At 43.4% G+C, this 20,117-nt stretch overlaps 2 protein-coding genes across 4 annotated transcripts in view; one reads left to right on the plus strand and one right to left on the minus strand.

The window, feature by feature from the left end:
* LOC118423181 (anaphase-promoting complex subunit 1-like) overlaps nucleotides 1-16,517 on the plus strand; it is a 27,814-nt gene extending 11,297 nt beyond the window's left edge. The window contains exons 21-53 of one of the 2 annotated variants that reach the window (XM_035831215.1): nucleotides 657-805; nucleotides 1,160-1,250; nucleotides 1,566-1,596; nucleotides 2,607-2,800; nucleotides 3,107-3,174; nucleotides 3,465-3,518; nucleotides 3,843-3,949; nucleotides 4,139-4,216; nucleotides 4,446-4,538; nucleotides 4,747-4,858; nucleotides 5,270-5,460; nucleotides 7,027-7,211; nucleotides 7,939-8,030; nucleotides 8,154-8,240; nucleotides 8,450-8,497; nucleotides 8,742-8,824; nucleotides 9,129-9,207; nucleotides 9,464-9,538; nucleotides 9,722-9,807; nucleotides 9,917-10,007; nucleotides 10,237-10,293; nucleotides 10,503-10,696; nucleotides 11,081-11,167; nucleotides 11,918-12,035; nucleotides 12,198-12,275; nucleotides 12,394-12,461; nucleotides 12,601-12,676; nucleotides 13,000-13,062; nucleotides 13,256-13,342; nucleotides 13,628-13,723; nucleotides 14,162-14,342; nucleotides 14,479-14,619; nucleotides 15,925-16,517. In XM_035831215.1, the coding sequence (XP_035687108.1) occupies nucleotides 657-805; nucleotides 1,160-1,250; nucleotides 1,566-1,596; nucleotides 2,607-2,800; nucleotides 3,107-3,174; nucleotides 3,465-3,518; nucleotides 3,843-3,949; nucleotides 4,139-4,216; nucleotides 4,446-4,538; nucleotides 4,747-4,858; nucleotides 5,270-5,460; nucleotides 7,027-7,211; nucleotides 7,939-8,030; nucleotides 8,154-8,240; nucleotides 8,450-8,497; nucleotides 8,742-8,824; nucleotides 9,129-9,207; nucleotides 9,464-9,538; nucleotides 9,722-9,807; nucleotides 9,917-10,007; nucleotides 10,237-10,293; nucleotides 10,503-10,696; nucleotides 11,081-11,167; nucleotides 11,918-12,035; nucleotides 12,198-12,275; nucleotides 12,394-12,461; nucleotides 12,601-12,676; nucleotides 13,000-13,062; nucleotides 13,256-13,342; nucleotides 13,628-13,723; nucleotides 14,162-14,342; nucleotides 14,479-14,619; nucleotides 15,925-16,049 (3,365 nt within the window). In that variant the 3' untranslated portion in view covers nucleotides 16,050-16,517. The remainder of the gene's footprint in view (nucleotides 1-656; nucleotides 806-1,159; nucleotides 1,251-1,565; nucleotides 1,597-2,606; nucleotides 2,801-3,106; nucleotides 3,175-3,464; nucleotides 3,519-3,842; nucleotides 3,950-4,138; nucleotides 4,217-4,445; nucleotides 4,539-4,746; nucleotides 4,859-5,269; nucleotides 5,461-7,026; nucleotides 7,212-7,938; nucleotides 8,031-8,153; nucleotides 8,241-8,449; nucleotides 8,498-8,741; nucleotides 8,825-9,128; nucleotides 9,208-9,463; nucleotides 9,539-9,721; nucleotides 9,808-9,916; nucleotides 10,008-10,236; nucleotides 10,294-10,502; nucleotides 10,697-11,080; nucleotides 11,168-11,917; nucleotides 12,036-12,197; nucleotides 12,276-12,393; nucleotides 12,462-12,600; nucleotides 12,677-12,999; nucleotides 13,063-13,255; nucleotides 13,343-13,627; nucleotides 13,724-14,161; nucleotides 14,343-14,478; nucleotides 14,620-15,924) is intronic. The other variant, XM_035831223.1, reaches the window with a different exon arrangement.
* Nucleotides 16,354-20,101, minus strand: LOC118423202. Of its 2 annotated transcripts, XM_035831260.1 has the most exons (3): nucleotides 19,386-20,101; nucleotides 18,195-18,354; nucleotides 16,354-18,069 (listed from the first exon to the last, which is right to left on the minus strand). In XM_035831260.1, the coding sequence occupies exons 2-3, from the start codon at nucleotides 18,309-18,311 to the stop codon at nucleotides 16,819-16,821; spliced, it is 1,368 nt and encodes a 455-aa protein (XP_035687153.1). In that variant the 5' UTR covers nucleotides 18,312-18,354; nucleotides 19,386-20,101; the 3' UTR covers nucleotides 16,354-16,818. The 2 variants fall into 2 exon arrangements, with proteins under 2 accessions (XP_035687153.1, XP_035687142.1); XM_035831249.1 differs by lacking the exon at nucleotides 19,386-20,101 and having other exon boundaries at nucleotides 18,195-19,365.
* Between the last annotated feature and the right edge of the window lie 16 nt (nucleotides 20,102-20,117).

A 20,117-nucleotide genomic window follows, 5' to 3' on the forward strand; every position in this document is an offset into this window, starting at 1 on the left:
AAAACAATACTATTGATTTAACTTTATGTCCTTTTTTACTCTTGATTATGATAAAAATGTCTGAATAAAGGTTTCTAAGTGCATTTCAGTATCGTGAGTGTGTTGTTTGTGCCTTGCTCAATCCTAGTACAATATATTTGCCCCCTTCCTTCCCTGGGTGCATAACTTCGGAATGTCGTATATGCCAGGAAGTATAGGATGTGCTGACAAATGAGCAATACAGATAATTGATAATCCAATACAAATGGGCAATACAGATGTGTCTAGTAGACTGGTAGTTGGCTCACAATCGCCGTGCGCGCTCCACCTTCAAGCGATGAGAATCGCGCTCGTGCGTGTTTCATCACCAGGGGAATAGGTTTGCACGGTAGTATAGGCTCACCATCGCCATGCGCGCTCCGCACTCAAGTGAAGAAAATCGCACCACGCGATTTGCTTCACCGCGTGAACAGTGTCACCTGTGCGATTCTCTACAAATCGCATACCTGTTCTTACCTGCAGAAATGAGATGTTTTTGTAACAAGTATTTTGCCCTTTCCGCAGTTAGTTAACAGTAAGAAATCTGCACCCTGCAAAGCTTTCAAGATATCAGTGATTTAACCAAGTCTTGTTATACATGTACCATGCAATACAAAGAAATCTTCTTTGTTCCATAGGTGCCAAGGAGCAACTCCAGTTCTCCTCTTCCTTCCCTAACAAGCCTCCCAGCATCCTTCACTGGTTGTACCAGTGCATGCTGGGAAGGCCTGTGGAACCCTTTCCACATGTTGCTGGAGTCTGTGACAAGACCAAGAATGTCATCATGGTACACTATAATTTACATTTTGCATACAGGGCAATGGGGCATAGTATGAATATGATTGGTTGTCCTGGTTTTCAATTTTTTCAAACAATGTTTGAAATATAGAAAACATAATAACATAATGCTGTACACTGTACACTGGTGAGCAACATGTACTTATGATGTCTTATTGTGGCATCACCCATTTGAATTCATTGATTCCAAGAAAAGGCCACCTGTTGAGACATAAGTAACATACCATACTGGTGTCAATTATACCAAATAGTTTCACTTGAGGTCTTCAAAACATGGTAACCTTGAATGTTACTGTCCAAATACAATATGAAATGATCAGTCCTGGATTACTTCTGTTTTCAGCTTTACTCTCTATACTTCCAACCCCTGATGAAGGAAGAGGCCAGAGGGTTCCGTGAGGAGGGGTTGTTTATCAAGAGACTGTCAGCTGCAGGTAATTGTAAACATAGATGTACCTTTTGCCACCCCAGAAAAGAATGTAGAGGCACCTTACCTACAGATGTCACTTGTCAGCTACATCAATCCAGAGTTTAGGTCATCCTTTACTCTGCAAAGGATACTGCAAAGTCAATTCATTATTGTCATATGGTACATAGATCCCTCTTTGTTGGGTACCATTATTTCTAAACAACACTTCGTCAGTTTGTGATAAGTATGCAGGCCTTGGATGTTTTTTGAAAGGATTTTTGTCACTCTTTGTTGCTGTCATTTTGTTGTCTTTGTGACTAAGATGTGCATTTGTTTACAGGACACAGGGATGGTGGACCTCGTCATAAAGGGTATGACACCAGTTTTCCTAAGTGTGAACTAACTTAGAACTAACGTATGAAATAAACATATGCAGTAGTAGTTAGTGACGTTATACTATCATTGATTTTGTCTCTTGCTTGATGATGTTGTAAGTGAATCGTTTATTATCATATAGCCAGGCGCCGCGGACCAATCAGAAGGCCCCGTTCCACGTTGGTTATGATGCTGTAATACTTAGATTCCCGCCAGCCCGGCGTGTATCGTCCTTCTGATTGGTCAGAATGAATCGACACCGGCACCAGTGTCGATGCAAATCGACACCAGTGCCGGTGTCGATTCATTCTAACCAATCAGAAGGAGCGATACACAAAGGATATGAAGGCATTGGCCAATCAAAAGGAGCGAAACATATTCCAGAGCAGAGGGAATAAGAAGAGCGAAACATATTCCAGAGCAGAGGGAATAAGAACAGACTGCAAGAAGAGGGGAATGGCTCCTTCTGTTAACATTAATAATGTTTTGTTGTTCTAAAGAGCCAAAGACTACAATGTTTCGAATATTTTCTGTGGAAACTTTGGTTTCAAAATGCAATCTGTAATCTCCTTTTAAATGCATGTACCAAAGAACAAATTCGATAAAGGAATTCACACGTATGGTACCAAGGGATCTATGCGTCATACAGGAGTTTGTAAGTTTGGGTAGGCTATATGATAATAACGTTAATAACCCGCCTGTTCCTCGCTGTACATGGTGTCATAACGCCTGGTCCTTTGCTATAACCACCTCATAAAACCACCTCGTTCGCTTCGCTCACTCGGTGGTTTTATTCGGTGGTTATAGCAAAGGACCAGGCGTTATGATACCATATGCACCTCGGGGTGGGTCATTAACCCTTAATTAGTCACCACAAATGATGTATTGTTTATCGATATTGTATTGCATGCCATGGCCTCACCAGTTTTCTATTGAATTCAAGTCACTATATCTTAAATTGTATCCTGGCAGTTTCTTCATACAAGTGGCTCATTTAATCCCCCAGAGTCAGCCTGGACTTTAAGCAGAATTACCGGCTGGGCGAGCGTGTGGTGTTGCACATGACAGAGATCGGGATGACTGCAGAGGATCTGGAGATGTTACCGTTCGGTGTCTCCCTCCCCCTCCGTGTGGCCATCCACGAGTGTCGCTGCAGCATGCCCACAGACTTCCCCGCCGCAGCATACAAACTCATTGGTAGTAAGTATAGTGGTAGGCTTTGTGATGTTGAATTTTGCGCAGCCAATCTGACTTTATTTTAGGTCTCCATTTATGTTTCTAGCCTCATAATAGGATTCACCTTATGTCTAAATGTTTTTCTGAAAATGCTGTTAAAAAAGTTAGCAATGTTCACTACATATCCTTGCATGGTATTTGTATTGGGACATTTGGCTTTTTCGTCTCTTGAGCACTGCTTATGTTGCATTTAAGACATGAGTTTTTGGTGGAACATGTTTTTATCATTATACAGTATACTAGGTGTTGATTCTCTTGTACTTCATGTAGGTCAGCAGAGTTTAGGTATGCAGTTAAAGTCAAAGGGCAAAGGACTTGTCAAAACTACACCAGAGGAGGCAAGTAGTGTACAACTTCTACATACATGATGCTCTTACTCTTCTACTTACTATATAATGCCCGTACCTACAATTTGGCCATCTGTGCTTTTATGTCACCACTAGAATTAGCAATAATAGAATTTCTATTATCACTAAAATAAGGTATGGAAGATAAATAGTCTATGTACTTAGATGTAGACTGTTAGTACTGCATGCTATGATACACTTTACTGTATCAATTGCATACAAAGACTCAGCAGACATTTCAGTGGAAGGACTGCTATTTTTGAAATCCCTTCTTTTTCCAGAATTTGTTCACAGCAACAGAAGATGACGATGGCATGGACACCCTTGACCAAGAGGTGGCTGTTTACTTGTTTTAATCATTACATGTTGAATTGGAACCCCGTCCCCAATGTTCCATGCTAGAATCCATACTTCTGTATAGATGTTTACTGGATAGTTATTGCCTTTTGGGTACCTTTAGGACATTCTACACAAATTTCAATATGTAAGATAAAGGTTACTGGAGGTGATGTTGGGTAGGTTTTACTTGGAATGACTTTGTAATGTCTTGATATTCTTTATAAGGAAGAAGTCCCACAGATTGTTGTCATGATAATGTCACTTCCCAACACAGATGGTCTTCATAAGTCATGGTCCTCACTTTTTCTGCCTGTCCCCAGCTGCTGAAGCTGAGGTTCCCAGATGACTTGCGGGTCCAGGAGGTGCGCAAACTGCTGCAGTCATCCAAACCTGCCACGGTGCATGTGGTGCAGAAACCTGAAGTCAGGTACATGTACAGCAGCTCAACATACAATCTCTATCAAACCACATTATCTTTGTATAACTTGTATCCTCACTGTGCCGCTGATCTTTTTATGATTATTTCATGATCATATCGACCCATAGGGGCAAATGTGTACAGATCCAACCCCAGAAATAGATAAAGTTATCTTCACATCCATCTTCCCTCCCGTAGTGACCATGACTACCTGGAGGAGCAGGAGATGAAGCTGCTGTCTGTGTGCCAGAGGACCATGGCACTGCCGGTGGGAAGGTCAGCACCTGATTCTGTATCTGTATTACCAGATAGCAGCCACATAGTTCAAAGTACCAATCCTATACATCATCAAAATACTAACATTAACTGACTACACCTCTTTTCTAATTTAATGTCTCTATACATCGGTAATTATTAATATTTTGCAGACTTTGATAGTTTTATTGCAGCCTAATACATATCTTAGTAGTTACAGTAATTTTGGACTGTCTTGTTTGTTAACCAGAGGGATGTTTACCCTGTGCACCTACCACCCTGTACTGACGGAGCCGCTACCCATCCCCAAACTCAACCTGACTGGCAAGGCACCTGCACCCAGGTAGGGAAAGGTTTCATTGTATCTCCCGTACCCTGTATAGACAGAGCACTTTTTGTAACATTCAAAGACTTGAGATGACAATGTATCTTTTATGTTCTTTTCTGTGACCGAAGACATGATTTTAAAAATCTTCATTGATATCAATTAAGGTGCTTGCCTCTTCATCAAAAATGTTTAAATGGAATTTTGATTTGCCCCATGACCCCAGAACCACCACCATTGAGCTGTCCAGAATAGAGGTTCCTACCAACATGAATATGTGGCCGTCCTTCCACAACGGTGTCGCAGCCGGACTCAAGGTCGCTCCTGAGTCATCAAAGGTAGAATCATGACGCTTCACGTAGTTTGAATACACAACATTATATTTGTGTTGAGTTTGAGATGCCCCTGTTTCACAATAGAAAGCCAGCTACTTCCAATAAAAGTAAAAAAATGAAAAGATTATCTTACTGATCATGTGAACCTAATTTGGTATATATGTACTGTATCTGGTCTTTCTTAATGCTCTTCTCTATCCTGTATGCCATCCTGCGTAGGAATTGCTGTAACTACGCAGGATGGCACCCAGGCTACATTAGTGGCTCTCTTCTTGAATACTTGTGGAAATCTTTAAGCAGCATCTCTTCGAAACATTTCCAACCAATATGTCCTTTCTTAACATTTTCCTCTTATCTTTAAGACTTAAAATCTATAGAGGGTATTTTTAGTAAACTCTTCCCATTTCCTGTCAGATTGAGTCTTCATGGATCGTCTACAACAAGCCGAAGAGTGCTGATCTGACCAATGAGCATGCAGGATTCCTGATGGCGCTGGGTCTGAATGGTTACCTGTCGAACCTGAACACTCTGAACCTGCATGACTACCTGAACAGGGGTCACGAACTCACCAGTGTAGGGGTGCTGCTGGGGGTGGCAGCTGCAAAGTAAGTTATTTTTGTACAGATGATTTCTTAAATTTATTCTGCAGTCTCCATTCCACAAAGACTACCCAAGGAACAAAGGTACACAGGTAGTTGATATACGGTAGTATGGTTATTGCTAGTGGTGCGTACCGAAGCTCACGTTCCGGTTCAGGTTCGGACTCGAGTCCAAAGATTCCGGTTCAGGTCCGGACTTATAAGTCCGGTTTTTGACGGTCGCTAATTTTCCCATATAGACACAAGCATAAAGCGACTTGCTCTAGGCGACACATAATTTGCGTCTCCGGCACCCGCAACCACATTCGACCGGGCCGCATGCTATAAAGATATTGCCAAAGACGACTGCATCATTTTCAAAGTTGTAGAAACATCGACTTTTAATGAAAACTATCGGGAAATCACGGCAAAATCCGACCTTTTCCGCTTTTTTTTTGACGGCCGAAATTTCAAAATGGCGCTTGCGAGGTCATAGGGGTCAATAGGATAGCCTACTGTAATGCGGGTAGAAAAGGATGCGTGCTGTGTTTTTATACTCTACATTTAACCTTACAAATTAATTGTAAATTTATTCGTTACAAAGATAAAGACAGGAGGTATAAAATAAGTTGATGAACTTAAACTTTTTTTTTAATAAAACGTGTCGGTATTTCTTTTTAACAAGCTGCTCACCCATGCTTTCAGTGAAGTATCCCGGCAAGCGGCAAATGTCAACAGTCGCCGGAGATTTGTTTTAGCTTGTTTATCTCGGAAATTTTCTTCATTTTCAGAAGATATGGGACTTAAAACCCATACCTGGAGATAAACAAATCCACATGCTTTATTTTCATGGGTAATATTGCCAAAGTGAACCTGTCATTTTTGCCGCGTTGCCGGATTTTGAAAGAAGGTTCTCGTGGCGCGACCATGTGCTTGGCCCGCTTATGGCGGTAGGACAATTTATTTTCGCAGAAATACGTTATTTTCTGGCCCGTTGGCTGCGATTAATAAAGTTACATAGGCATCTAGCGTTGTTTTAGATGATATTAGTATACAATAAGAAAGAGATATCCGGTTTTCCAGAAAACCGGTTTTCGACGTTCCGGTTTTAACCGGACTTGAACCGAAAGTTATAGCAAGTCCAAGTCCGGTTCGGCGAACCGGTACGCACCACTAGTTATTGCTGTGTTTCATGAAAAACAGCATCACTATCATTTTAACCAAGCCATTATAGTAACTGGTTATTATTGATAAGTAGTTTTTGAGGTCACATGGTTGATATCCGCTATGTCTAGGGCAAAGTATTGGAAAGCAGAGCCCATCCCTCTCCAGATCCTTCCTCTGGGTTTATGTCAGAATGTCTTTGAATCTAGGACCTCTGGATTCTCAGCCAAACACACTAATTGTTAAGACAATACAATGGCATTATGAAAAGGTGGAAATGGTACTTCGATTAAGATGAGCTTTGAAGGCTGTGTCTATGTTTGTCCAGTGACCACAGAAAAGTAGTCTTTAAGTTGATCATAAATCAGAATACACTCAAAATCTGTGGTTAAAAAACGTGATGCCGGTGCTAACAATTCCCCACCCTAGGAGAGGCACAATGGACGCGGCCACCACCAGGATGCTGAGTATCCATGTGCCGGCACTGCTCATCCCCACAACAACCGAGCTGGACATCGCACACAACGTACAGGTCGCCGCAGTGATGGGGGTGGGACTGGTGTACCAGGGGACCGGACACAGGCACATGGCAGAGGTCCTGCTACAGGAGATAGGTGGGTGGGGTTACCATGGTGATGGGGGTGGGGTTACCATGCTGATGGGGGTGGGGTTACCATGCTGATGGGTTGGGGCTGGTGTACCAGGGGACCGGACACAGGCACATGGCAGAGGTCCTGCTGCAGGAGATAGGTGGGTGGGGTTACCATGGTGATGGGGGTGGGGCTGGTGTACCAGGGGACCGGACACAGGCACATGGCAGAGGTCCTGCTGCAGGAGATAGGTGGGTGGGGTTACCATGGTGATGGGGGTGGGGTTACCACGGTGATGGGGGTGGGGGTGGTGTACCAGGGGACTGGACACAGGCACATGGCAGAGGTCCTGCTGCAGGAGATAGTTGGGTGGGGTTACCATGGTGATGGGGTGGGGCTGGTGTACCAGGGGACTGGACACAGGCACATGGCAGAGGTCCTGCTGCAGGAGATAGGTGGGTGGGGTTACCATGGTGATGGGGGTGGGGTTACCACGGTGATGGGATGGGGCTGGTGTACTGGGGGCAGGGGATTGGATATTGGTAGATGACAGAGGCCCTACTACAGTGGTATACTGTTACAGTTATTTTGAGAGAAGAAAACAAGCGTTTTCTATGCATTTCTGCATTACATGTTCTCTTCCCTTCTGACAAGGTCACACAAACCTGATGGAATGAATGAACTCTTTATTGATCTTTATTTGTTGTACAAAATAAACGCATCTTTCATCGTTTGTGTCTTGCTTGTGCAGGAAGGCCCCCTGGCCCTGAGATGGAGAACTGCACAGACAGGGAGTCCTATTCACTGGCAGCTGGGCTGGCTCTGGGCATGGTGACATTTGGTGTAAGTTCTTCACTAGTTACTAGTATTGGTTTTATTGGTTTGTCACATTATACATCACAGACAGCTTGTTTTCTCAATGGCAGTCTTGATAACACTTAAGACAGAGTATTTGTTATGTTGCAGCTTGGAGGAGAGAGTGGGGGGCTGGCTGATCTAAACATGGCTGACCAGCTGTATCACTTCATGGTGGGGGGACACAAGAAACCGCTGGTTAGTGAAGTTTGTACCATACCTGGATGTGTTTTTCAATGTTCCATATCATACCAGGTTGGATCAGCTTTTTAAATAAGGAATACATGTATCACATGTAAAGTGAGTTAAAGCAAGTAGCAAAGGTACCTTCAGAAGACAAGATATGTGATGAAGATATGCACATGGAATAGCCAAACAATCATTTCCTCTCTGTGTTGTTCTTTCAGATGGGGCCACAAAAGGATAAATTTAAGTCTCCAAGTTATTCCATCAAGGTGACGATTTTTTGTTCTTTTCTCTCTCCATTAAAGTGTCCAGTTTTGTTGGAGTATCTTGTGCTCCATCTGCACAGTGATAAGTCACATAAGCTGGTTGTTGATAAGGATTTCATGCTGGCATTGGAGGTACCTTTGGCCATACAGATGAGTGGTGTGCCCTGATGTAGATGGCCTTATGGTTCCTTGCACAAATGGATTATCTTATGTTGCTGTAACATACAGTTTCCACTTTCTTTCTCAGGAGGGTGACCAGGTGAACATTGATGTGACGGCTTCAGGGGCAACCATAGCTCTTGGCATGATGTTCTTCCGGACTAACAACCAGTAAGGCACTTTAAGTATAGTTTTTAGTAATCCCATAAATGCTCTTAAAATCCCATTTTGACCATTGTACTCCAAATACCTATTAGGCTGTCCCAATTTATTTCCTTGGTTCTGTGATTTTCCAATGAGTAATATTTAACAACCAACAATTGGAATTGATGTTATCTTACTTGAGTTAAATCAAACGTTCCATGGAAAGTGCATAATAAGACTGGTACAACAGGTTCAAATTTGCTGTAATCTTATGCTATCCATGAAGTGTTGTACATGTAACATACAAATGTTGCACTGTTTTGTCCCACAGATCTGTTGCCCAGTGGCTGTCTCCTCCTGACACACAGTTCCTCCTGGAGTTTGTGAGGCCAGACTTCCTCATGCTCAGGGTAAGTGTAACACCGTTCTCAATCATACTGTACACGTATGCAACTAAAATGCCATTGTATGCTTGCAGAAGCATTTCAGATATGTCTGTCCAATAAGTATTCAGAAATCAGAAGATAAAGTGATATATTTCGTGGTATAATGGCCAAATATGAGAATATGGGTAAATTTATTTAATTTTTCCTGGTTCAGTGTTCCTCTGGTACAGCCACTAGTGTTTTTCTTAAGATTTGCTGTTTTGTGTCTTATCACCTCTAGGTGATTGCCAAGGGACTAGTGATGTGGGACAGCATCCAGCCCACTAAGGAGTGGATCTGGGGAAACATACCCAAGGTACGATGGTCAATGGATGTTTTTGAATTTTTAAAGGCTTGGTTTGTATTAGATAGCCAGTAATGTAAGGAGTTTGGGCCTTAGTTTCATGTTGCATGTCTTGCCAGTTCCATACTACTTAGTAAGAAATGGACTGGTACCATATCTGTAAGCTGTTATTTCATTGTGATTTCTCCCTCCCAGATTGTGGAGCAGTTTGCCTTCAAACAGAAGAAAGAAGAGGTGCAGGCACAAGCTACAGCCCTGGGGATAGACTATCAGACAGTCAGGTGGGGACTGCTGTGTTTTAAGGTCCAACTTGTATCAAATTATATACATTGTTAATCACAAACATAGATGACTCTAAATTCAAATGATTTCACTCTTGTTTCACTCCAGTCAAGCCAAGGCCAACATCGTGGCAGGAGCCTGTCTGGTCCTGGGCCTCAGATTTGCAGGCACAGCTAACCAGGAAGCTTACCAGACTCTGGTAATGCTTTTGTGCTTTGGATCATGCAGACGTTGTTTCATGGATACTCCAAATCTGATGTCAGACTGCAAATAAAGCAACTCTGGCTGATTCTACAGTCAGATAATTTTAGCACATGTACTCATTTTTCAATAGTTGTATGACAATGTTTTATTGTGGTTCATTTCGCATAGCCCTACATGGTATCGTATTAATCCTACATGGTATTCACAGTGTGTTTGTTTTCTAGTTCTCATTTGCCAATGATGTCATCTTGCTGACAAGAAAGCAGTCACTTGTTGAGCAGGTAGGTTTGCTGTTTGTCCCCTTTGATTTTTGATTTTGGATGGCAATTCAGCTGCAAAATTGTGTTTGCAAAAAAAAGCTGCTTTTGCAAAATGAACCATTTACAGTGAATTCAGACTAAGGATTTGCATGAAAATCTGAGGTAAGTCCCAATCAATTTTAGTGTTGATTTGTTAAAGTTTAGTACATCCATGCTACCTGTTTCCCCAGGCTGGCCGGCACATTGTGGAAGCCTGCCTCGTTGTGATTGTTGTGTCACTGTCGCTGGTGATGGCAGGGACAGGCGACCTGGGCGTCCTGCGAATCTGTCGGCACCTGCACCACCGCATGCTGCCGGAGATCACCTACGGGATGCACATGGCCGTCCACTCCGCACTGGGCCTGCTGTTCCTGGGAGGGGGAAGGTCAGTTCTCAGGGGGCTACAGCAAAATAATTACAACAGTGATGTAAAAATCTCCCTTTTTTTTGGAAAAGGAAGCCCTGTTCTAGGGAAGCCCGAGGTGAAGTAAGCATGCATGCAAGAGGAGAAGCCAAAGGGTTGAGTTGCATGTACTTCATGCTATGGTATGATGGTAATCTACATTATGTGAACATTGTATATTGATAGCAAGTGTTTTTTTAACTTAACTATTGCAAAACAGCAGGTCTGCTGTGTTTGACATTGTTGTTACAATATAAAAGTAATTGACAGTTATCTATATGCAGTACCTACAAAATGTACACCTCTGATCTACCATATGTCATGCACAAGCATGCCGTTATAGCAAAGTTTGTTTCCCACGTATAGATACTCCCTGAACACCAGCCCTGAGTCCATAGCTGTCCTGCTGTGTGCCCTGTTTCCCAAGTACCCTGCACACAGTAATGACAACAGGTAAGGACAATCTCACACCCAAAAGGTACTATAGTATACACCATATACTGTAAATGCATTTAAGTTTGCAGGGATTTAATTTCACGGTAGCGGGAAAAAGGACCTTTCGCAGTGGATTTAAGTTCGCGGTAACATCATAGACTGAAGTCTAATACCATAATAGAAAAATATTCGCGGTGGTTTTAAGTTCGCGGTGGAGTGGTCACCGCGAAAACCGCGAACATTAATCCACCGCGAACATTTCTGCATTTACAGTACTTGACATAAAATGTTTGTTATATTGGTTATTTAAAATTCTATTTAGCTATTATTTCAGATTTTAGCTCTGATGAAAGGCAATAAGGTTTGTAATTAGATTTTGGTGACATTTTAGTAATATATGTACTTTGTTTTACATTTTGAGCCACAAATTTTTTCTTTAGACCAACATTTTTAGGTCTGGTGCACTGGTGCATCTACTGTATTCCCAAAAGTGAATTTCAAGCCCAGTGATTATTTTATGTCCACTACCTGTAGTAACTAACAAACAATTGGAGTTACTAAAGGATTGTACATGTTGGTACCATGTGGGTACCTAGGCTAGTTGAAAGCAGTTTATTGCAGCAGATGTAAGGTACCAGCATGTGATACCCAGACTAGATGCCAAGACCAAGCCACTTTAAGTGCTAATTTTGTAAAATTCTAGTATCAATATTTCATCAAAAAAACAGTTTGAGCTTATATCTCCTTCATGTTTGTTCTATTATTCAGGTACCATCTGCAGGCCCTCAGACACCTGTATGTTTTGGCTGCTGAGCCACGACTGTTGCTACCACGGGATGTGGATACCAACAAGGCCTGCTACACAAAACTGCAGCTTATCTTTAAGGTATAACTCCACTTGATCATTACAAGTACAGCATCTCCTTAGTTTAAACAGACTTTCTAATGCCAACACATATAGTTGCCTTGAATAGGAATTTTGTATGAAATTGTCAGTCCAAGTGCATTATATTGATAGAGCTGCAATGTGCCCCTGTACTGCCCCCAGGAAACCCAGTGGCACAAGGAGTGCAGTGTGGAGACCATGGCTCCCAGCATCCTGCCAGAGATCAGCAGACTCAGACAGGTGCAAGATTTTTTTTCATCGGACCAATTCACAGTTTTTGTACTGAAATATTATTAGTTTGGGCTTCTTATCATATCTACAAGTGTTTCTGATAGCACATTGTCATTGTGTTTCCCAGATTTCCATTCTGGGCCCCAGATACTGGCCGATCACCATTGACACCCAAAAGAATGCTGACATGCTCAGGTATCATTTAGTTTTTGTCATCAATTTCAGCATGTCCCTTCTTATTTGCCATTACTTGTAAATCTCAGGTTATTAACAGGTTTCTTTTTATTCCAAGTCCTTGTTGAAAATGCACCTACTGTTGATGTGCCTCCTCCAGGGAACTTCTGAAGAACGGTGGTGTGGTGTATGTTAAACAAAGAGCTGGTCACATGTCCTTCTCAGACGATCCTAAGGTACAAATCTTTTCCCAGCCACTGTGTTTTAGTGTTGTTCAGTACATTTCTTATACATGTGTATGTATCTTTATACAGCTACTGCTATTATTGCCTTCTGGCATAACACACCAGTTTCATATATACATTCAACCATAGCTAGTGATGTAAACAACAAGAGCCTGTCACATGTAGGCCCTGTAGATCAAATAACCAGCTTACCTTGTTAAAAACTATGCAATGAAAAAGCCTCTACTGTACCTGACTATAAGAAATTCCACTCTAGAGAGAAATGTAAAGAACTCCATGTGTTAACATTCAGGGAACCTGATCTTTCATTTCAGGGCTTCAGAAGTCTTCTTGCTCAGAGTTCCATTGGTGGGGAGTCAAGACACCACTCAGTTACGGTATGTACACAGCATTTGTGTGGAGTTACATCCGACAAGGTAGCACCAGGGAAGAGACATAACTCTTACTGTTTTAGTATGTGTTTTACTAGTATGTTGAGGCAAACATGGGACAGGGTAGTATTTTTCACCAACCTGCCTTGTTGAAATTGCATCTCACAGTGCTTCATCCTCTGTCTATATTGTGTTCCAGGCGGAGGAAGTGAAGTCCTTTTCGTCAGACCCTAATGTCGAGGCATTTGCTGACTACTTCTGTACAGTCAAGACAGACACTGAAAAGGTTTGTACATGTACCCGACAACAGCCAACTCTCCACTTGTCCCATTACTTCTGAAGTAAAGCCAGAAACATGTTACATATGATATTGTCCGGAGACCCCAATCTCACGAAACAGTGACTAGAATTCTTGTAATCATGGCACTTTACATGTATGTGACATTGGTGCTTTGATTGACCTGTAGTTTAGTGGAAACCTTTCATTGAGATATCATGTACAGTAGGAGTTGTGTAGAAAGCCTTTGTTTTCTCTATTGTGTCTAATGTACACCTGTGCACACCTGTCCAGGAGCAGGAGAAGCTGTCCTGTGTGGCCTCCTTGTTGTATGAGTGCATCACCCAGGAGAAACCTGATCTGGTGCCAACACACCTGGCAGCCATGCAGGTATAAATGCACCTCTTCTGTACATACCACTACCCAACCAATGCCGTATGAAAGAGCCTTCATCAGGGTTTACAGGCTAGTTAGTTCATTCTGTTATTTGCGAACAAGATAGTTCAAGATAGTATGTGTGGAAGGACAACCTCAAGCCAACCGTTCACACTTACGCCACATCTTCAGAAAAGACGCTGGAGCCGCATGTTCCCTGTTCAGGAACTTTATTCGAACCAACATACAACAAACATGTCTTGCCGTGTGGCTTCCTCATTTTTATGGGCTCGAATCAAAGATAGTTCAAGATAGTTACATGTTGGGAGAGGCCTTTGTCCATCCACAGTTTTGTTTTAAGGGGTTTTTTTCTAGGTCTGTCAATCAGTTTTCAACAGTGTAAACTTTAGACCAGGGACAACTCCTGACTGCCTCAATCCCCCCCTCTTGCAGGTGGTGGACAGTCTGCAGGTGTGTCCTAGCTCCTTACAGCTGGCCCAGGTGAAGCTGCTGCTGGCCTTCCACAAGGCAGCCCAGCAACAGGGGCAGGACCGGGGCAGGCCGTTGCTAAGCGATGAGTTCTTACTCAGCCTGAGGAGCAAGATTGACAGTTGCCTGGACCAATGGCTGAAAAGTAGGTGCCAAGAATTCTGGACAGTCCTTCCAACTCTTATCACTAGCATATTTTACACATATAAATCTGTTTTATGATAAAAAGAACCACAACACTTTCTTGTTGAATGAATTTCACCATGTCTACCTGCCTGCAGGGTCTGGCCATGCTGTTGGGAGGTACATCCGTGAAGGGGTCATCGCCCCTGACGACGGTCTGCTGTCCTGTTTCCTGGTGTTTTATAGCATTCCTCCTCATCACCAGCTGGTACAGTCAGGCATCTCCATGGCAACAGATGGTAGGTATTAGTGGAGAAATCTCCTAGCAACAGATTGTAGGATAGTAGTTTATATCCCCAGATATGCTGCATGAGCAGAATTAGGATTTAGTTGGCCATAAAGAGCTTTAAAATCTGAGGGAACTGACAAGAGACCATGCAGACATGTCTCCATGGATAACATGCGCAAATGTGGTGGAGAAAAAAGAAATCTTATTCAGATAAACAAATAAATGATAGTCTTATCCATAATATCACATTAATATTATTAATCAATATATATATTACAATGCTTGTATGATCTCTGCATTGGATCACTGCTTCAGCTCATACCCTCGCAGTCAGGCAGTCAGATGCTTACAACAAGAACTTGTTTTTCTTACTTCTGCTAGTCAATCAAATTTACTCTGCTTCAGATCTATTGTATGGTAATGTGTTTGTGTGTATAGCTTGCTAGCTACACCTTCCCTTAACAAAAATTCAGACTTCACTGTATCTTTTCTCACAACAAAAGGTCCTATAATGGGCCTGCCATTAGCAGTCATTAGACATCTGTATGCTGCTAAAACAATTAAGACAAATCAGTGTATTGCCCTCGGCCTTTCCCAAGGTTACTAGTAACCATGGAAAGCTGTAAACAAGCTGCTGTGAAATGTAACATAAACCTTTGAGTTAAGTAAGTTTAGGGAATGGACAATTTTACAAGATTTTATTTTGTGAAATGTTTTCTTTCAAACCCAATTTCAACATCTGCAGCCCTCCACACTTCCCCACGTCTTGATATTGAGCCATTCAAGTACGCTGTGGAGATGTGAAAAACAATGCTCTTTTAGCCGTTGTGATTCATTTGTGAACCATATCACCCCAGCTTATGGTTTGTTATTCTTTAGGGACAGGTAGTGTTCTTTCATCCCTTGTGCTGTTGATGAAGGAGAGAAACATGTAACAAAGATTGAGTAATCTCATACTGCCACTCACGTTTTTGGAATGTGCAGGGGGCACGATCCGTGCCTTGAACTATTACAACAGGTTTTGTTACAGACCCTGACCTGATTCCCTTTCAAGTTCCCCCAGCCATTTATCATGTTTTGTCTCCTCTGCTGCCATTTGTCAGGTTTTGTATCAGTTCACACAAACAAAGTATTGCGTTACTGCTGCCCATACTGGGTCTAAGGGCTCCAAATGAGCACCTGAAATTTGCAGATAAGAAATCGAAATTGCTGGTAAAACATGTAATGTAGGTGGGGGATTCAAGGCTTGGGTTTAAGAACTTCCATAAATTAGTCAGTTCACAAACACGATCTTCTGTTGTTGCTTCCCATACAGGCTCCCTCAGTATTCCTGAGCTGGTGCTGAGACTGAAGGAACTGAGTCTTCCCACCTCAAGTCTCATCAAGATGCTGTCTGCTCTGTCTTTAAGTCACCCAACAGAGACTCCTTCAAACAGATAGCACTGACAGATCCTCTTTAAAGTCTTAGAGACTAAGAATTCACCAGAAATCTGATAAAGGTGTTTCCAGTGCTCACTTTTAGACAGCCTGTGGAAACTCAGACAGATAGCACAGACAGGTGTTTCCCGGACTTTCATATATGGTACTGCTAAGGTACCCTGACATCCTCCATTTCTTAGCAGCAATTTATAGGTTTATAGGTATAAAAGTAAACAATGGATCATTGTTGATAATCTTTGTCCAGGAATGAGTAAGATTTAGTGTACATGTTAAGCCCCTATCATGTAAAACAGTACTGCAATAATCAATGGCAGGAGAACACTGCAACATTCTGTTTATTACTGAAATATGAATATACATCTTGAAAATTTTACTGTGATTTATGTTCATGTTTAACATTGATTTCAGTTCGAACTTGAGCATTTGTAAGGAAAACCATGAACTTGATTAAATCACTGATGTATCTGAAACAACACTGAGTGACCAGGTACCTGGGCTAGCCAGCTTGTCCCTATAATTCCCAGGCAGACGACTGGCGTTTGCATTCTTTTAGTACTCGTTTACTCAGTTTGGATGCCCTTTAAGTAAAAATGCCTTCTTCAAAGACAAAAATAGCCTTTGATATAACTTTTTACTCAAACTATTGACAGGACTAGGTTAGACTTCTGTAGACCTACATTTCTACAGGTATATACAGTGAATCATAGCAACAATTAATCGTAAAATCTTGTGCACGGTCTACGTCTGTGCCAAATACCTCTTGATAAGACTAATCCTTGAAATGGTCCTGTTTCTTACGGAGCGCGGTCTCTCTCATGGCGCGCCCCATTCCGCACGAGCCCTCCCCCAGCCACGCCATAATCCCCGTCTTACCCGTCTTTACCTCGATCTTCGAGACGATTTCCGACGGCTTCATCTGCACACAGGTGTTCGGGTGGAGATAGGCCAGCGCCCGACTGCGAGGCAGCACTAACAGCTCGTCTTGGTTCATCTCGGAGTAGACGGAACCATTAGCGGTTAATGTCGAGCCGCAGCTCCTTCCCGAGTCTGGCCGCTCCCACGGAGATCCGAAGTGGAGATCAAAACACATGGACGGCGGCCGCTGCCCCTGGCTCACCGCTTCCACGGCGTCGTCATCTGCAGGTGCCGGTGCGTCGGCGTCTGGCGCTCCGTTAGTTTGGTAAGAAGCCAATGTATGGGCCCACTTTTCCTGGGACGGAGGAGACAGAGTTACCTCAGGCTGTGGCAGGTACTCGCGCGCTAAGTTGTGGATTCTCCACGCCTCCACGTCGGACACCTTCTTGAAGTTCTTTCCAGACTTGTGCGCGTGGATGGGAGGAAACGTCGTCGAGTTTTTCTTCGCATCCGTTAGACCGGTCGGGGACAGCCGAAACGCCTTCGGTGAGGCTGGATCGTACAGATGTTCATCAGAAGAGTCCGCCCTTTGAAGACCGTTAAGCACGGGGCTGCCAGGGGGTGTTTTGGTCGTCCTTACCTCCTCCGCTGATCGAGATGTCGTAAAGGCGAGCGGCGAAGGCGGCACCAGGTAGCGGGTCTGTCCGACGATCCTGCGCCGGACGTTTGGCGGGGTGCTGACCAGGTAGTGGTCGCGGTACTGCGTCCCTGAATGCAGGGCGCCTTCTTGTGTTAACGGGTCGTTCTCTTTCCCAGCGCTGTAACGTTGCCTTGAGGAGTCTCTAGCTGAGTCTCTAACAGGCCGCACCGGCGCCGTGCTTGGTGGGGACGGGACGGGCCGATCACTCATCGCTGTCCTTCCCCGTTGTGGCTGGGAAATAAACAGGTCATGACCATGACTTAGCGCCTTCCTACCTGTCCTCGGCGATCTCGCCTCCGACAGATACCCAGTAACAGCGGCTGTCTTTGACCTTAGCTGTGCAAGACGTAGCTGAAGACGTCTTTGCTCTGTTGTCAGGTACTTGATGACGGCATCTCTCTGGAGCTGCGCCGACTTCACCGCCTCCTGGCGTTTGCGGTTGTGGATGTCGTTCTGGTGCCGCACCTTATAATGATATGATAATGATGATGATATTGCCAGTATAATGATGATGTCGTTGGTGAAATAAAGACAGAAAAACCACCAACATAATGAAGTAGATACAAAAGGAGAAAAGCAGATGTATTTACCTTCATGACGGTGTCGGCAGTCTTTGGAATGACGATCACCGGGGAGTCGCCTGGCAGAGTTGGGTCGTGCTCGCCGCCCGTCGGGGACAGGACGCTCGGAAAGGAGCTCGCCATCATCAACGAGTCCCCGAAGTCTTCTCCCGCGTGCTTAGTCTTGTTTCTATAAATGGCATGCATTTTGCAGTTTTTAGCAGTCTTACTTCGGTGAAAGGTACAGGCAAATACAAGAAGCCTGCCATAAATTTCGCCAGTGCTTGATCAAACTAGTGTCTAAGGTGAATGACAGATATTTTTACATTCGTCACACCTGGGGCTTCTATATGTGATACATGGGGTGTGACAGATGTATCAATGGCAGGTAGAGAAAAACAACATCTAGATTTACTCCTCTACAAAAAGAGCGGTGACCCCTGGCCGGCCGCGGTCAAGTTGTAAGCTCCCCGGTGCCGGATGTGGGTCACGTCAGGTGAAAGCGCTTCAAGAACACGAACTTCACACATTGAGAAAAAAGTTTCCGTCACCTGCAACAGTATATCATCTTCCAACAACATTTTTCGTGTGCGGGTTTAATATTTGACTACCGTCTTTTTGCCTACAGCGATTTGACCAGGTGTTTGCAGTATTTTGTTTTCTATTAAAAAAAGTTGGCTGAGGTACGAAATATGGCAGTTGTTCACTCTGGTAGTGCATTCTTGCCACAACTAACAGAATTGGTGCTGCCTTGACTAAAGTTTACATCTTATTGCAGCGTTGCTCTGGTGAATAAACCAGACTAACTTCCTCCAACAATGGTCTGGATTTCTCAACACGACAGCGTGAGAAAAGGACGTGTAATTGAATTATGAGTAAGGCTACCGTGGGCTATTCAACCTTCCTGGTATGAGGATCAAACTATGTTACCAGGCTAGTGAATCCACTGCTTCTAGGTTTAATTCCCATCGTTCACACATATCACACTATTAAAATTCTAGAATCAGTTCCATCTCAAGTGTGCCTTTAACTTACAACGTCTATACTTAGCGTTTGAGTTCCGTTTGTTGCCTGCCGCTTTTGTGCTGCTTTTGTCTGTTCTGGAAGTTAAAGGCAAGCGAAAAATATGACAGTCAAAATTGTGCCAAGCAAAATGCTACCAGAACACCACCCATGAGCCCCTTGTTCAATCTATAGCTATGTAAACAACAGAGGACTCACCAAAATGAGATGTAAGGCGTCCGCGAGCCTTAGGAGAACTTTCAACCTGGAAGATATTGTTTTCTACTACTAGTACTAGAACCCACGAAAGTGCACAACTCCAGTACAGTTTGTTCCGGTCAGTGCAGTTGCTGAGTTTATATACTCTTATTTCCAGGGTCTTGGGATCACAGTTCTTTCTCAGGTTCCCTCGTATGTTTGTAATTCCTTTGTGACTGGAGTGTTTTCCAACAGGTCATGGACCCTTCCGTTGCGCAGGAGTTCTTAGGCCGCACGTTGGAAGAGTGCTGAAGGAACGCGTTTCACCTGTCGGTAGGATCGGGTAGGTCCCGCTGAAAGGCGTCACAAGCTCAGGTTTCCCGTAAACAGGACGGAACATGATTTATGGGGATTTTCGATGTTTGGTCAGTATCGTGTTGGTGTTTGGGCAACGTTCGACAACGTGAAACAACTCGGCAATGGATCTGCTTTGATACGTAAAAATACGACCTTGGATAAAAGGCGTTTAAAGGTGACTGAAGGACTTAAGATTCACGTTGGCGACCGGTCGTGCCTGTGTGTGTTCCTGGCTAGATTACCACTCTCACTTACGCGGCGGGTATTGTTACTCTGAGGTAACTATCGGCCAGGGACTATTGAAACTTTGTTGACGCGACAAAAGTACAGAGACTAATCTCCAAGCAAGTGTATGGCTCCGGCTTGTTTTACACGCCTCTTAAAATGCAGTATTTC

This window comes from Branchiostoma floridae, chromosome 1 (assembly GCF_000003815.2).
Source record: "Branchiostoma floridae strain S238N-H82 chromosome 1, Bfl_VNyyK, whole genome shotgun sequence".
Classification (NCBI taxonomy): domain Eukaryota; kingdom Metazoa; phylum Chordata; class Leptocardii; order Amphioxiformes; family Branchiostomatidae; genus Branchiostoma; species Branchiostoma floridae.

What these genes read in the sequence shown, in the direction of transcription:
- LOC118423202 (XM_035831249.1), bottom strand. Translation starts at nt 18,371, where the DNA reads ATGCATGCCATTTATAGAAACAAGACTAAGCACGCGGGAGAAGACTTC. An exon ending in CTGCCGACACCGTCATGAAG is followed by an intron (nt 18,070 to 18,194) that starts GTAAATACATCT and finishes TATCATTATAAG; the next exon opens with GTGCGGCACCAGAACGACAT.